At 44.9% G+C, this 13,012-nt stretch overlaps 1 protein-coding gene across 8 annotated transcripts in view; it reads left to right on the top strand.

The window, feature by feature from the left end:
- The first annotated feature begins 275 nt into the window (after positions 1 to 275).
- ALDH18A1 (aldehyde dehydrogenase 18 family member A1) overlaps positions 276 to 13,012 on the top strand; it is a 32,552-nt gene continuing 19,815 nt past the window's right edge. The window contains exons 1-3 of one of the 8 annotated variants that reach the window (XM_059476674.1): positions 276 to 632; positions 9,583 to 9,689; positions 11,920 to 12,137. In XM_059476674.1, the coding sequence (XP_059332657.1) occupies positions 9,596 to 9,689; positions 11,920 to 12,137 (312 nt within the window). In that variant the 5' untranslated portion in view covers positions 276 to 632; positions 9,583 to 9,595. Of the gene's footprint in view, positions 633 to 792; positions 1,613 to 4,151; positions 4,200 to 4,226; positions 4,410 to 6,363; positions 6,526 to 9,452; positions 9,465 to 9,565; positions 9,690 to 11,919; positions 12,138 to 13,012 lie in introns of those variants that run through there. The other 7 variants (XM_059476671.1, XM_059476673.1, XM_059476668.1 and 4 more) reach the window with 7 other exon arrangements.

Here is a 13,012-nt window from a genome sequence, read left to right as displayed (position 1 = left end):
ACTGTCCGAGTGGAGACGATCTTTTCTGGGTAATTTTTCAAGTCCTTTCCAAACATACCCCTCGTTTCTTTAGAAGACGTAATTTTAAATTTGAAAGCAGGAGCAATATTCGAAGCCGGGGCGGGGCGGGTGGGGCCGGAAGCGGCGGGAGGCAGCGGGGAGCCGGGCCGCGCCGTGCGGAGCCGTGCGGGTGAGTGGGGCCGGGCCGGGCCGGGCTGGGCAGCGCCGGGCTGGGCTGGCCGCAGCGGCCTCGGTGGTGCCCGCAGCGGAGAAGGGCGCGGGGCCGCGGCTCGGCTCTGGCCCGCCGGGCGGGGCACGCCCCGGGAGCCTTGGCGGAGGGCCGGGCCGTGCTGGGGGCGGCCGCCGTCCGTCCGTGCTGGCGCTCCCTGCCGCGTGGGGAACCGGGAGCGGCTCCTGCGTGGCCCGTGACAGAAGGTTGAGGGCTCTGGCGGAAAGAAGTGAGCTCAGCCTGAGAACTGCCGGGGTGCGCCGCACACCGCCGATCTCCGGAGCCCGCAGGCTCTCCAGATTCGGGGTCGCTTTTTCTCGGCGGTCTCAGAGCGTCACTGCTGCGGGGAGTTACCGGCAGTGTGGAATTGCAGTTTGATCCCCAGCGAGCACCCGACGAATTGGTAAGAGCTGCGCGGGCCTCATCCATCCGGAGATCTGTGAGAGCACATCTGTTGCTCCTCTAGAGGTTTCTTTTTCCTTGCCAGAAAAGAAATCTTCTTGTGCCTACTTAAAAGATTCCTCCATGCCCAAAGAAAGTATTTAACCCCCCGCGACGCTTGCATGGCAGCTAACAGTCACTCCCTAGGTTTTGACCCAACTTTGCGATAAGCCTGTGTTCTTCACATACTGTTTCTTCACAGTACACAGAACAGGATCAGATTAGAGGTTTTTTTAAGAAACCTGATAGCTCTCTGGAAAGAGTAATCAAACTCTAGATAATGGAGACTTAAGCAAAGTTTAAATGGTTTACTAGAATTATTTGACGATTGTGTCCATATTATGAAGTCAAGAGTTTTAATTTTTTAATGAAAAGTAACTCAAATATTTCCATATGCTTATAAAAATTTTCCCCCTGCTTATGCCTATGCCGATGCTGTACCCTAAAACTGATGGATACTTCGACTGTTTACTTCTTCCCAGATTTGCTCTTGAGGATACTGAGAAGAAATTTACAAAGGGTTAAAATAAACTTTTCTTCTTTTCTTCTCTGTAGTAAACTATTTTTGTTTATTCACTTTGGAAACAGTATCGCCTGTTCCATATTTGTGTCAGTCCATATTTTTGGTTGTGTAAACTGCTTTGCTGGTTTATTTTTTTGCTGTATTTCCTTGCTCTTAAGCTACTGTTTTGTCATGATTGTCATAAAAATTGTGTTCAATAGCAAAGTAAGCATCTTTCAAGCTTAGCTTCAGTAATTGTTCAGCTGTTTTTATTGCACGTTGTTTTACTAGGAATACAAAATCAATGGTATTTTATGGATTTCTGCAGCATCTGGGGAAGAAAACATCTGAGAGTCACTGTGCATGATACTCTGAAAAGTCAGTTCAAGATGTAGTGGAAAAGAAAAAAGTAAATAGAATAATAGAAATTATCACTTAAGGTATGAAATGCAGAATAAAAGACCGTATTATGCCAGTATATTAATCCTTCATCCAAATTTGAGTGCTCTGTTCTCTACTGCCGTTCCGGACTCTCCCTTGGCTGGCATGTGGCACTGTGTTTGCACTAATCAAAGAGGTGGAGGAAGAGCAGTGGAGATCATTACATATATATGCAATAGCCTTGATATGAGGAAAGCAAGAGCATCCTATGCTGATGTCTTAATGGCAGTGTAGTCTAAGGAATTGCTGTGCTTCTCTCTTTCTGGTGCTAATATTGACTTGTATAGATGGGTGGGTCAGTTAGTCTCTGACCAGAGTATGACCATGATCAAGGTGTCTTGCTTGGGGACAGCTTTGCAGCTTTGATCAGAAGGTGGCAGGACAGGAATTGCAGCTTTGATCAGAAGGTGGCAAAAGTGGTTGTTCAGGGACAACTGGAGCATGACAGCAGATGGAGGAATGAGGAGGTAGTTGCACTGCAAGTCTGTAAAATCATCAGTCATATGAAGGTGAATAACCCCAGTCTCCACAAAGCTGGAAACTTGGAGAGTATTGTACTAGTTTTGATTGCTTTCTTGTCCTATGCGTGTACTTTATCTGGGCATCTGAAAGACTGCTGTTCTATCTATGAGTTTGTTTTATTTTATTTGTTTACTTATGCTATGTCTGGCAATTGTACAACCTTCATTTGATGGATGTAGGGAAACTGGAGCAGAATGGGATGCTAGTTGTATCATCTTTATCTTAACAGCTGGTGCAACCTGATGTTTTACTCCTCAGTGCTCAAAACAGGTGACAGAAGAAAGTCGCAAGATTTAATTGAGGCAAGAGTAAAAAGATGTTAGGAAGAAGGAAATGCTTGAAAGATGCTAATTAATCCTATCTTGAGGTTTATTAGTGGTTTAATCATGCTTGATTAAATTAACCTATCCTTATGTTCCTCACTTAGAAAGTTTGATTAAAGCAGATACTCTATGATTTTTTCTTCTTTTTTTTGTCTTTAATTAGCTGGGGAATAAAATATTTGCACAGAGATGTACTCATGTTTCTTGCAATTATGTCTGGGATGCAGGCAGGTGGACTGAAGCATGTGTGCCTACACATATGGTATTACCATTAGGTTAGTTCCATGCTTTTTCTTGAATATGGAGCTCTCTTTGGGATTACTGAAGGTTCACTACCTTTAACTGTCTGAAACTGCAGTTTTACATTGCTCACTTCTTAGTATGCTTGCAAAGTACACTAAGGTAAGTAACTGCTGACCACATAGGAAATTTAGGATTCCCTGCCACTAAAAAGGGTCCTTCAATAAAAACTGCTGGTTTCGTGTGGCAAATGAAAGTACTGATTTATTTTGTATGCATTTTCTCTTACCAATTCAATATCTATTCAAATATTTGAAAAAGCAGCTCTTCAGTATCTGCAATGGTTATGTGGAACCTGTTGCTTTTTATTTGGAAGCACATTTTATAGAAGTTGCACATGCTAAAAATTGGCCAGGTGAGCTTAAAATGAGAGCATTTCCATTTTTTTTTAGCTTTTTGAAATGAATCACAGAATATTCTGTGTTGGAAGGGACCTACAAGGATCAGCAAAGTCCTGAAAGGCTTGACTTAATATAGAAAAAAGGCTTGTCTTAATACAAGAAAAAATAAGTCTACTGTTGTGATATACCTTTGGTTACCATTCTAATTTTTTGTGAGTGACCAACATTCTGGTGTTGTCATTTGATTTACTCTGCAATTGCTAATAATTGGAGTGGGGAAGAGGGGAGAGCAGGGCTTACATGCATTATGATGATTAAACCAAATTCCATTTCGGGAAAAGTAAAGATCTCCAAATAGTCTTCTGACAAAGACCTTATGAAGACCTTATTTTTGAGGTATGGTTTTTTTGTTTGCTTGGGGTTTTTGGGGGGAGAAGGATGGGGAGGATCTTATGGTTTTGATATTTTTTCTTCTTTTTAGCAGGAGCTGGGGGAGTTGTTTAATTTCCCTTGTTTGGAGAGAGTGATATGTTAATGTCAGATAATTGTGAATTTGATTTTCTGTTAATTCTTGAGACACTGAAGTTTTTCCAAATGTCTTGAACTCCACTTCCCACCACTTGAATATTCTACATTCTTTGTGAAATTTTCTCTGCAATTTTGAGACCTTCATTTAAGATTGTTACTTGATCCCAGAAGGTGATATTTACAATTTAAGAAAACAAAACAAAACTAAAAAATAAACAGCCCCTCAAATTAACAGAAATGGCCCACAGAACAACTCCTGTGCAACAATATGGGAATTTATACTGTTGGAATTTATTTGAATTGTAATAGGAATATAGCAGTGGTACTATAACATAGGTGAGGACAGGAAACAGTATAACTAGTGTCCGAGTTAAACTGGGGCATTACTGTGGATTTGGTCGTGTCTTTGAAGATGAGAAGCTGTAGATTTGTGCTTTCTACCCATTGCAGTGCTGAGTGCTTGAAGATGACACCGAGTTGGGCAGGAACGCTTGTCTGCTGTTGTGCAGGAAGGCTCTCCAGAAGGATCTGGACAGGCTGGATTGATGGGCCGTGGTACGAGGGCCCACAAGGTGAAGTGCTGGTCCCGCCCGTGGGTGACAGACAGCAGGCCCATGGACTTCTCAAGGCCGGGGGAAGAATGACAAGAAAGGGCAGGGTGTGCTGGTCGACTGGCTGAATATGAGCCCGCAGGACAAAGAACACCAATGACATCTGGCTTGCATCAGCCAAGGTGTGGCCACATGCCCAGGGCAGTGACCACTGCCCTTCACTGGGCACTGGTGAGGCCTGCACCTTTAATCCTGAAGTCAGTTTTGGGGCTCTCCACTGTAAGAAGGACAGTGAGGGACTAGAGTGTGTCCAGAGAAGGGAATGGAGCAAGGGAAGGGTTTGAAGCACAAGTCTCATGAGGAGAAGCTGAGGTAGCTGAGGACGGTCAGCCTGCAGAAAAAGAAGGCCCGGGGGAAACCTTGCTCTGTGCCATCCTCCCTGACAGGAGGATGCAGCCAGGTGGGAGTCTGGCTCTGTTCCCCTGGAACCAGTGACAGGATGAGAGGAAATGGCCTCAAGAAGTGCCAAGGGAGGTTTAGGTTGGATATTAGGAAAAATGTCTTCACAGAAAGGGTGATCAGGCACTGCCGACCGTTGCTCACAGCAGTGATAGACTCGCCATCCCTGGAGGGATCTAAAGCACCAGGCAGTGCCCGTGGCAGCTGGCAGTGCTTTTCCTAGCTGTGTAGGTGTGATGCTTAGGGTTGTATTAGGGCCACCACGGTTGCGGATTGGTTGCATCCAAGGGATGCAACTGCAGTTAGGGACGTGTCCAAAAGAGGACTGCAAAGATGGTGACAGGTCTCCAGGGAAAGCCATAGGAGGAGCTGTTGAGGGCTCTTAGCTTGCTCAATCTGGAGGAGTCTGAGGGGAGACATCATGGCACTCGGCAGCTTCCTCCCAAGGGGCAGTGGAGGGACAAGACAATGACCACTGCTCTCTGCGGCCAGTGACAGGACCTGAGGAAACCACTGGAGCTGTGTCAAGGGACATTTAGGCTGGACATCAGGAAAAGGTTCATCCCCTAGAGGCGGTCAGGCCCTGGTCATGGGCCCAACGCTGACAGAGCTCAAGAAGCATTTGGACTAGTCTCAGGCATGTGGTGTGATGATTGCAGCTGTCCTGTGCAGGGCCAGGAGCTGGACTTTGATGATCTCTGTGAGCCCTTCAGTGCTCAGGATATTCAATGGTTCTAAATTACCCCAATTCCCTTAATTTACAAGTGACTTCAAATGAGACATGGGAAGTAAGTGGAGAGCAAAGCCAGCACTCTTGCACTTGTGAAGAGCTTTGGGCTGCAGTGGAGAAAAGAAAGGATGTAAACGGTTTAAGGAGCTAAAGCCAGTCTCAGAAGATTGGCTGCAGATCCCTTTCATCTGCTGTGCACCAGACGGCAAACATGTGAGAGCAAGGAGAATCCAGGTTAAGGGAGGCCGCTGTGGGAGATGGCTCAGCAGCTTGTGCTTTGGGTGGGGCTGTCTGAACTAGTCTGGGGCTAGACTTAACAGTTGTTAATGCTGTAACTTACAAAGGCCAGGATTTTGTGCTGCAACGTGGAGTGGAGTTACATCATCTACCGCCGGCGCCGGGGGGAAGGAGCGCGGGCGGCTACGGCGGGGCGGCGCTCGGTGACGCGACGTGGCTGCGGCCGCGGCCGCGGATTGGCTGCGGCCGAGGCCGCTCCGGGCGGGGATTGGCTGCGGTGGGTCAGCGGGGCCGCGGCGGCGGGAGCGCGCCCGTGCGTGGCCGGGCTGCCTGCGCGTGCTGCTCGGCGGGCCCGCGGAGCCCGCGGGGTCCGAGAGCGCCGGGGAGAGCGCCGGGGAGAGCGCCGGGGAGAGCGCCGGGGAGAGCGCCGGGGAGAGCGCCGGGGAGAGCGCCGGGGAGAGCGCCGGGGAGAGCGCCGGGGAGAGCGCCGGGGAGAGCGCCGGGGAGAGCGCCGGGGAGAGCGCCGGGGAGAGCGCCGGGGAGAGCGCCGGGGAGAGCGCCGGGGAGAGCGCCGGGGAGAGCGCCGGGGAGAGCGCCGGGGAGAGCGCCGGGGAGAGCGCCGGGGAGAGCGCCGGGGAGAGCGCCGGGGAGAGCGCCGGGGAGAGCGCCGGGGAGAGCGCCGGGGAGAGCCCCGGGCCGCCGCTGCCTCCTCAGGGGGGCGCCCATGGCCCGGCCCTGCCCCGGCGCCGTACAGCCCCTCCTGTGCTGCGCAGCTCATTACAGGCTGGATCTGGCGGAGCGAACTAACGCCAGGCTCCTGCGGGTACTGCCTGTGAAGCGCTCGGAAGGGTTCCCAGGCCAGGACAAGGTGCTGCTCTGCCGCGCCAAGCAATACTGCCGTGACCGCGCTGCACTGCTGGGGTGCGTTCTTGAGAGAAAGGAATCGCATGGTGCTTGCTGCTCTGAATGCCGCTTCTCTGCGCGTTTGCCATCTGCAGAACCCGGTGAACCTATATGCAAGCTGCTCTAAATACCATTTATTTGAAATTTTCATTTATTTTAGTCAGTTCTTCTGAACTGGCTTCTCTCTGGGAATGTTTCTAGGGTTAAAGTTTGCAGGGAGAGCTTCAGATTTGGTTTTTTCCCCCCCCTTGCAGTTCGTAAGGTAATGAAGCGGTTTAAATAATAAAAGCTTCTGTATGTTACCGAAGACTTAAAATTTGTGTTGTGGGAAAGACTTCATAGAAATTGTGTGCATTTCCTTTGAACTTGTTTTATCTCTATTTCTGTGCTCAAGTGTTTCGCAAAATAGTTCTATCGATCAGAGTTTAACTTCCAGATTTTTTCACTTGCGGGATGTTTTAATGCTCAGATATTTGCCTTTATATCTAAATCTGTGAAAACAGCTTATTTAGTTTAGTCAATTTACTAAAAGTAATTGTGGACATGCTATGGCTCTGCAGCCAACAGACTGAACGAGCAGTGTTACAGACTCTGGTTTTCAAGACACAAATTTTAGAATTTGAGATCGCTGGTTGCTTTGGAGGGTAACTAAGTCTCTTTACACTGATCTGGAACAGCATCTAAATGTACTTTGCTACTTAACAGCTGTTTTTATGATAATAAGTACACGAGAAGTAGGTCATGGTATTGCTTTCTCTGAGCAATAATACAAGGATAACTTTCATTATTTAAAAAGGTAGTAGGAAAATTATATTTTTAAAGGTCACATTTGGAGACTAGTTTGGAAGAATTAGGTTCTTCTGGTAGTGGAAAAAAAAATTTAAGCTGATGCTAGGGGGAATACCTGAATAATGCATTTTGCTTTTTTTTATTGCTTCCTCCAAGTAAGGCAGGAAAGTTTTATTTTTCAAAAAAATGTTTTTAATTCTACACCTTTTTTTTTTTTTGTCACTGAATCTTGGAACCCTTCCAGCTGTGGAAGTGGTGGAAATGTGAGTGGAATGGAAAATGAGGATTAAAATTAACTTTAAATCCTTGACTGAATGAAAGGACAGAAGGAGTTTGTTAGCCTGAAAGAAAGGTTGTAGTTACATACCCTAAACTGCGTTCTGTCTGTGGTTTCAGGCACCATCCATTTCCATTTCACATACTGATACTTGCTGCTGTTTTAAACTCTGTTTTCTTGCTAACTTGCTGTCCTTACCTTGTCTCACAACCCGCTTTCAAAAACATGCTATATTTTATAATCTTTTTCCTTCAAAAGATCCACACTGACGCTCCTCACTCTTCATTGTCTGCCTGCTTTTAGCAAAGGTGTCTCCAGCAGACGGGAGACAGCCTTCCAGAAGGACAAGGTTGCTCTTAGTTGCAAGCAGCCTGTAGTGAGGCTGTGTAGTGGTTCTCAGCAGATCAGCAGGAGCAGCAAAGGAGATGGCACAGTTTGATCGGGCCAGTGTGGGTCTGTATTCTGTGACAGCGAATGCCAGGAGGTTATTACTGTAGCTGGAGCTGAAAGTCTGACTGGAGAGGTAAGAGGAGGTGTCTGGAGGTGAAACTTCAGGTGTTTCTGTCCTTTAAGGGGCATAGTCTGCAGAGGGAGCTGAAGGGGACTGGGCAGTTCCGCTCAGGGCGTTTGTTGTGGAAAGGGGTCTGGCTAAAGAACCTGCTGTTTGCCAGCTCGTGTCAGGAGTGCTGGATCTCTGAGACCCAGCTAAGACCCCCCAGAGAAGACAATGTCTAACAGAAGAGGTCAAGGTGAGCTTCAAGGTGGAAGGTTGAAACATGAATAGTGGGAATTGTGCAGCCCTTGAGGCAGGTGCATGAGGTGCCTGGTGAGGGTTCAGAGGGGGAAACCTTTGTCTAGGTACTACTGGTCCCCTGCTTTAAGCTTACCCTGTTACGAGAAGAGAACTTTGTGACAGCATTGCATGATCTGCTCAGAATCCTTTGTCTGCCTCATCCTGGAAATACAGAACTGTGAAGGACATTGCAGATTAATATTACTAGAGTGCCATGCAATGTAAGCTTTACTAGACAAAACAGGAGGAGCATTATGTGCTGGTGGCTGCCTTGTCTAATGTAGATGTGTATATTTTGGTAAGGATTTTAATGAGGGATAATAGTACCCTGATGCAGAGTAATGAGGCCTCTTCAAGGGTCCTCTTTTCAATGCTTCCTCTGTATCACAGTTTGTGCAGTTTTTTTACTTTATTTCAATGTTGCTGGAAAATGGATTGAAAGCAATGAAAGGAAGGAAAATTTTGTAAAAGGGGAAGGGGAGGTTTTGTGGTTTAAATACTGTCTGTCTGGGAGAACTGGGTTCTTCTTAATCTCATTTGTTTCCATGGTGAAACTGGATGCATTACTTGAACTTGACCTGTCATAAGAGATGGGTAATTGTATATCCCTTGGTTGCTGTGTACTTACTCTAGTGAACTTCAGAGTTAGAAGAATTCTGAGTGTTTAAAGGTTCAGTCAAGGGAAACTGATGCCAAGTGCTTGGAAATTTGTGTCTTTACTTGTAATCATGGATAAGTAATTTGATAGTGCTCAGGGAAAAGTGAATGAGCATATTTCCTGTATTGAATAGGGCTGAGATTCATGAAAAATCTAGTAAGATGCTCTGTTGTGAGGTGTACAGAGAAGTCTATATGATAGAACCTCTCTACTTCTATCTTTTTCTTCCAGGCTTCTCCATGATAAAAATATTACTTTTATCCATTGTAGGTACATTCACTAATAGTGGTTTCCCTTCTCAGGGAGCCATGCTTTATTCTTTACCTTTAATAAAGATCTGGCAGCAAGTAAGGAGGAGGGGCCTTCAGTTCTTCTATGTCATAGTCTGTGTGCAAATTCTGCAAAATGGAGAGTTGTCACAAGGAAATTGTATTAAGATGGTACAGGAAAAGAGGAGTTGGACTGAGGGAGGGGGCGAGGAGAGAAATATAGATGAAAAGTCATTGTTATTTAATCATCCTCCCTTCGTTTTAACTTGCAGATATCCTTGATTTGCAGAAGGCATCTCAAAATGTTGTGTCGAGCTGCTCTGAGCCCGCTTGTCCGTTCCCCTGGATGGTGCTTTGTCTCACCGCCACATGTCACCGCAGCCATTTCTCGTTTATGTATGTATGAGAGAAAGCACACATTCCTAAAACGTTGGTCAGTATGTGTCTGGGCATGCCTCTGCTCTTTCCTATGCTGGAAGGAAAACCACCTCATTAACATCATTGAAAACTTACAATCTCTGAAGTGAGCTGTAGTTGAAGCTCTACTTTCTCAATGTTACTTTCTCCCTTAACTCAGTAATATTCAGCTGGATGTCTGTGTATTTTTCATTCTGACGTACATTTCAAGGAAAAAATGTTGTAAAAGTAATGCTGCTGTATAAGTTCCTTATTTCAACCTCATACATTCCTGGAAAACAAGATCTGATTGTGTCTGCTCCTGCATTTTCAGTTGTCTTGAGTAAAGCAAAGGACAAAACTCAAATTTACTTGTATTAAATTCAAGTGGAAAGTGCATGCAGGTTTTATATAGTTTAAATACATAGGTGCCCTGTTAATAGTTCTTCCCTGAAAACCTCATTTAAGAGAACCATTAAATGTCTACTTGATTAATGGTCTGAAATATGGAAGGTAAGGATAGATAAACTCTATTAGATCAAGAGAGTAGCTGTTTACCATTGCATGCAAGAATTATTTCCCACTGGTCTATCTGCTAATAGTTTTCCTTTATTAATAACTATATGAATTGGATATTAAAATCTTGAAACTTCTAAACTTTTTATTTATGAGCTACAGCTCTGTTGACTTCTGTATTTGTAACATTTCTAAGTATTCCTCATTTTCTGAAGTCAGTAATTTTCACAGTGCTACCTATGAGGAGTTTGTTCCCAAGTATTGGTAGTATCCAGCAGTGGAGCGACTCCTGTCACTTCATCAGTTGTGGTCTAAAGCTGGAGTCATCATTTATGACAGGGATTTTTTTTTGTTCTCCACTGTTTTCTGTTTGTTCTCCACATTTTTTCCTGTTCTGTTCCACTTGTGTGTTTTGAAATTCTGCTTCTTTACTCCTGAGAAGCAAGCCTTGTGCAGGCTACACAGTGAAGGATCTGCAGTACTGAAGTATGTTTCATGTGTGTCCCTTTATTAAGGAAGTGAAACTGTTGACAGGTATGGGATATAAAAACTGGAATCCCTTTAAGCCTACTTGTCCAAAACCTGGACTGGATGGCTATGTCAGTTCCTTCCTAATTGCATGTGGAGCAAATTAATGGACTTGCATCTCCATAAATGTTTTACATGTGTAACATGGGAGACAATTTCACACCTCAGTACAGTGTAAAATGACTAAAAGACTTATGTAGATTTATGTGGCCGTAGAACAAGAGTAATGATTAGGACTTTAGTGAGGATAAATTGAATTCTCTGCTTGTTCTAGAGCTGTGGTCTTTTCCTTTATTTTTCTTTGAAAAAGTAAAGGGTTTCTTTTCAGATACTAGTTAGCTCTCAACAGCTACCTTCTTGGAACCTTCTAAACCCTGAAGCCAAGAGAACTGGAAGTCCTTTCTGATTATACTGTGTAGGTTAGGCAAATGCGAAATAGCAGTACTAAATAGTAGAGTGTAATGTTCACTGACTTGTAAAGATGCCTCTTCATCTTCAGATGATACATTAATTAGGATTGACTAGAATAGAATAGTTAGTTGTAAGACACTTAGAGTGGTCAGCTAGTCCCACAGCCTGATGCCTCAGGACTGCCCAAAGCTAAAGCACACTCTGGGCATTGTCCAAATGCCTCCTGAGCATTGACAGGCTTGGAGCACAAACACATCTTCAAGAGGCCTGTTCAAGGGCTTGAACGACACCATGTCACCATGGGACTTGGAATTCATATATCTGTCATGCCCCTTCATTTTCGCTAGTTGAGCAATGTGCAAAAATACCTGGCTTAGAGATTTTGTAAAAGCTATGTTTCTTTTCTAAAAATCAGGCTTTCTATGCTACTTCAGACAGGAAAACTCTCTGAAGCTGTTATCTAATGAGGCAAGGCAAAGTAGATTGTTTTTAAAACTAGTCCTTGAGATGTGAGCTATATAGGCTCTTTTACAGTGTCTTTTAGTTTGGTCTTCTAGATTCCCAGAGTCAGAGCTCTGTGTTGCATGGGATATTGCCTTCTATACCTTAGGAATGGTTAATGCTGCTCTGATACTCCTGTTTCTCACTTTGTTTCAGTGAATTAAAGGCTACCTTCTCATTCTCAGTTACAGGGAAGTTTATTGTGAAGGGTCAAAAGTCTCAGTGAAACACTTAAAACTGGTTTGGTTTTTTTTATTTCTTTCTCTGTCCACAGATCTCCCTTGCCAAAGATTAAGGAATGAATCCATCCGTTGTTGGAGCAACATTCCATTTATCACCGTGCCACTCAGCCGTGCACATGGAAAATCGTTTGCTCACCGCAGTGAGCTGAAGCATGCAAAACGGATTGTAGTAAAGCTGGGTAGTGCTGTTGTTACTCGAGGGGATGAGTGTGGCTTGGCCCTTGGGAGGCTGGCTTCTATTGTAGAGCAGGTAATTCCGAGCGTTTGTGTTTACTTCAGGTATTCAGTGATTGTTGGATGCTACAGGAGATTGTAGTAAACCATCATAAAATATTGATACTCTTTAAAACAATGTGTTAGCCTTTCCCTTTTCAACCCCTTATGCTGCAGTACTATAGACCATGTAACTCAGTAAATTGTTTTTTGAAGGTGTGGTGGGTTGATCCTGACTATCAGCTAAGCATCCACACAGATTCTTGTTTGCTCCCCTCACCTGTTCCCACCACCAGTGGGATTGGAAAGAAAACAGGAATAGCAAAAGTAAGAAAACTCATGGGTTGAAATAAAGATTTAATAAGTCAAGGAGAGGGGAAAAGAAATCTGTGATAGCAATCGCTGCCTCACACAAGCAGACCAATGCCCTGCTAGTTCTTGAGTCATGGCCACCTTGGAAGATAACCTCCTGCATCTTGCTGTTCTGCAACTCTATTACTGTGTGTGACATTATATGATGTGAGGAGTCCCTTTGGCCAGTGTAAGTTAGCTGTCTCAAATGTGTCCTGTCTGAACTTTGTGTCCAGCTGCTACCTTACCTGCTGGGATCGAACATAGTGGAACAAGGAAAGCCTTGATGACGGTGCTAATGCTGCTCCTCATGGAGGAAAGATGAGGCTTTGATGCTGTGCAAGCACTATTTAGCAATAGGCAAAACATTGGAATGTTACCAAAACTGTTTTAGAACTGAAATCTGAAACACAGTATCATACAGACCCCTGTAAAGAACGTTAACTCCATCTTGGCCAAACCCAGTATAGAGGGAGAAATTTGCACAGTGATAATTTTGTGCAATAAGTAAGACATGGGGCACTAGTTGTCTGTAGTGGGAAGGTGGCACTGAAGGATGTG

Source organism: Ammospiza nelsoni, chromosome 8 (genome assembly GCF_027579445.1).
Source record: "Ammospiza nelsoni isolate bAmmNel1 chromosome 8, bAmmNel1.pri, whole genome shotgun sequence".
Classification (NCBI taxonomy): Eukaryota; Metazoa; Chordata; class Aves; order Passeriformes; family Passerellidae; genus Ammospiza; species Ammospiza nelsoni.
This window is presented reverse-complemented; position numbering and strand designations above follow the sequence as displayed.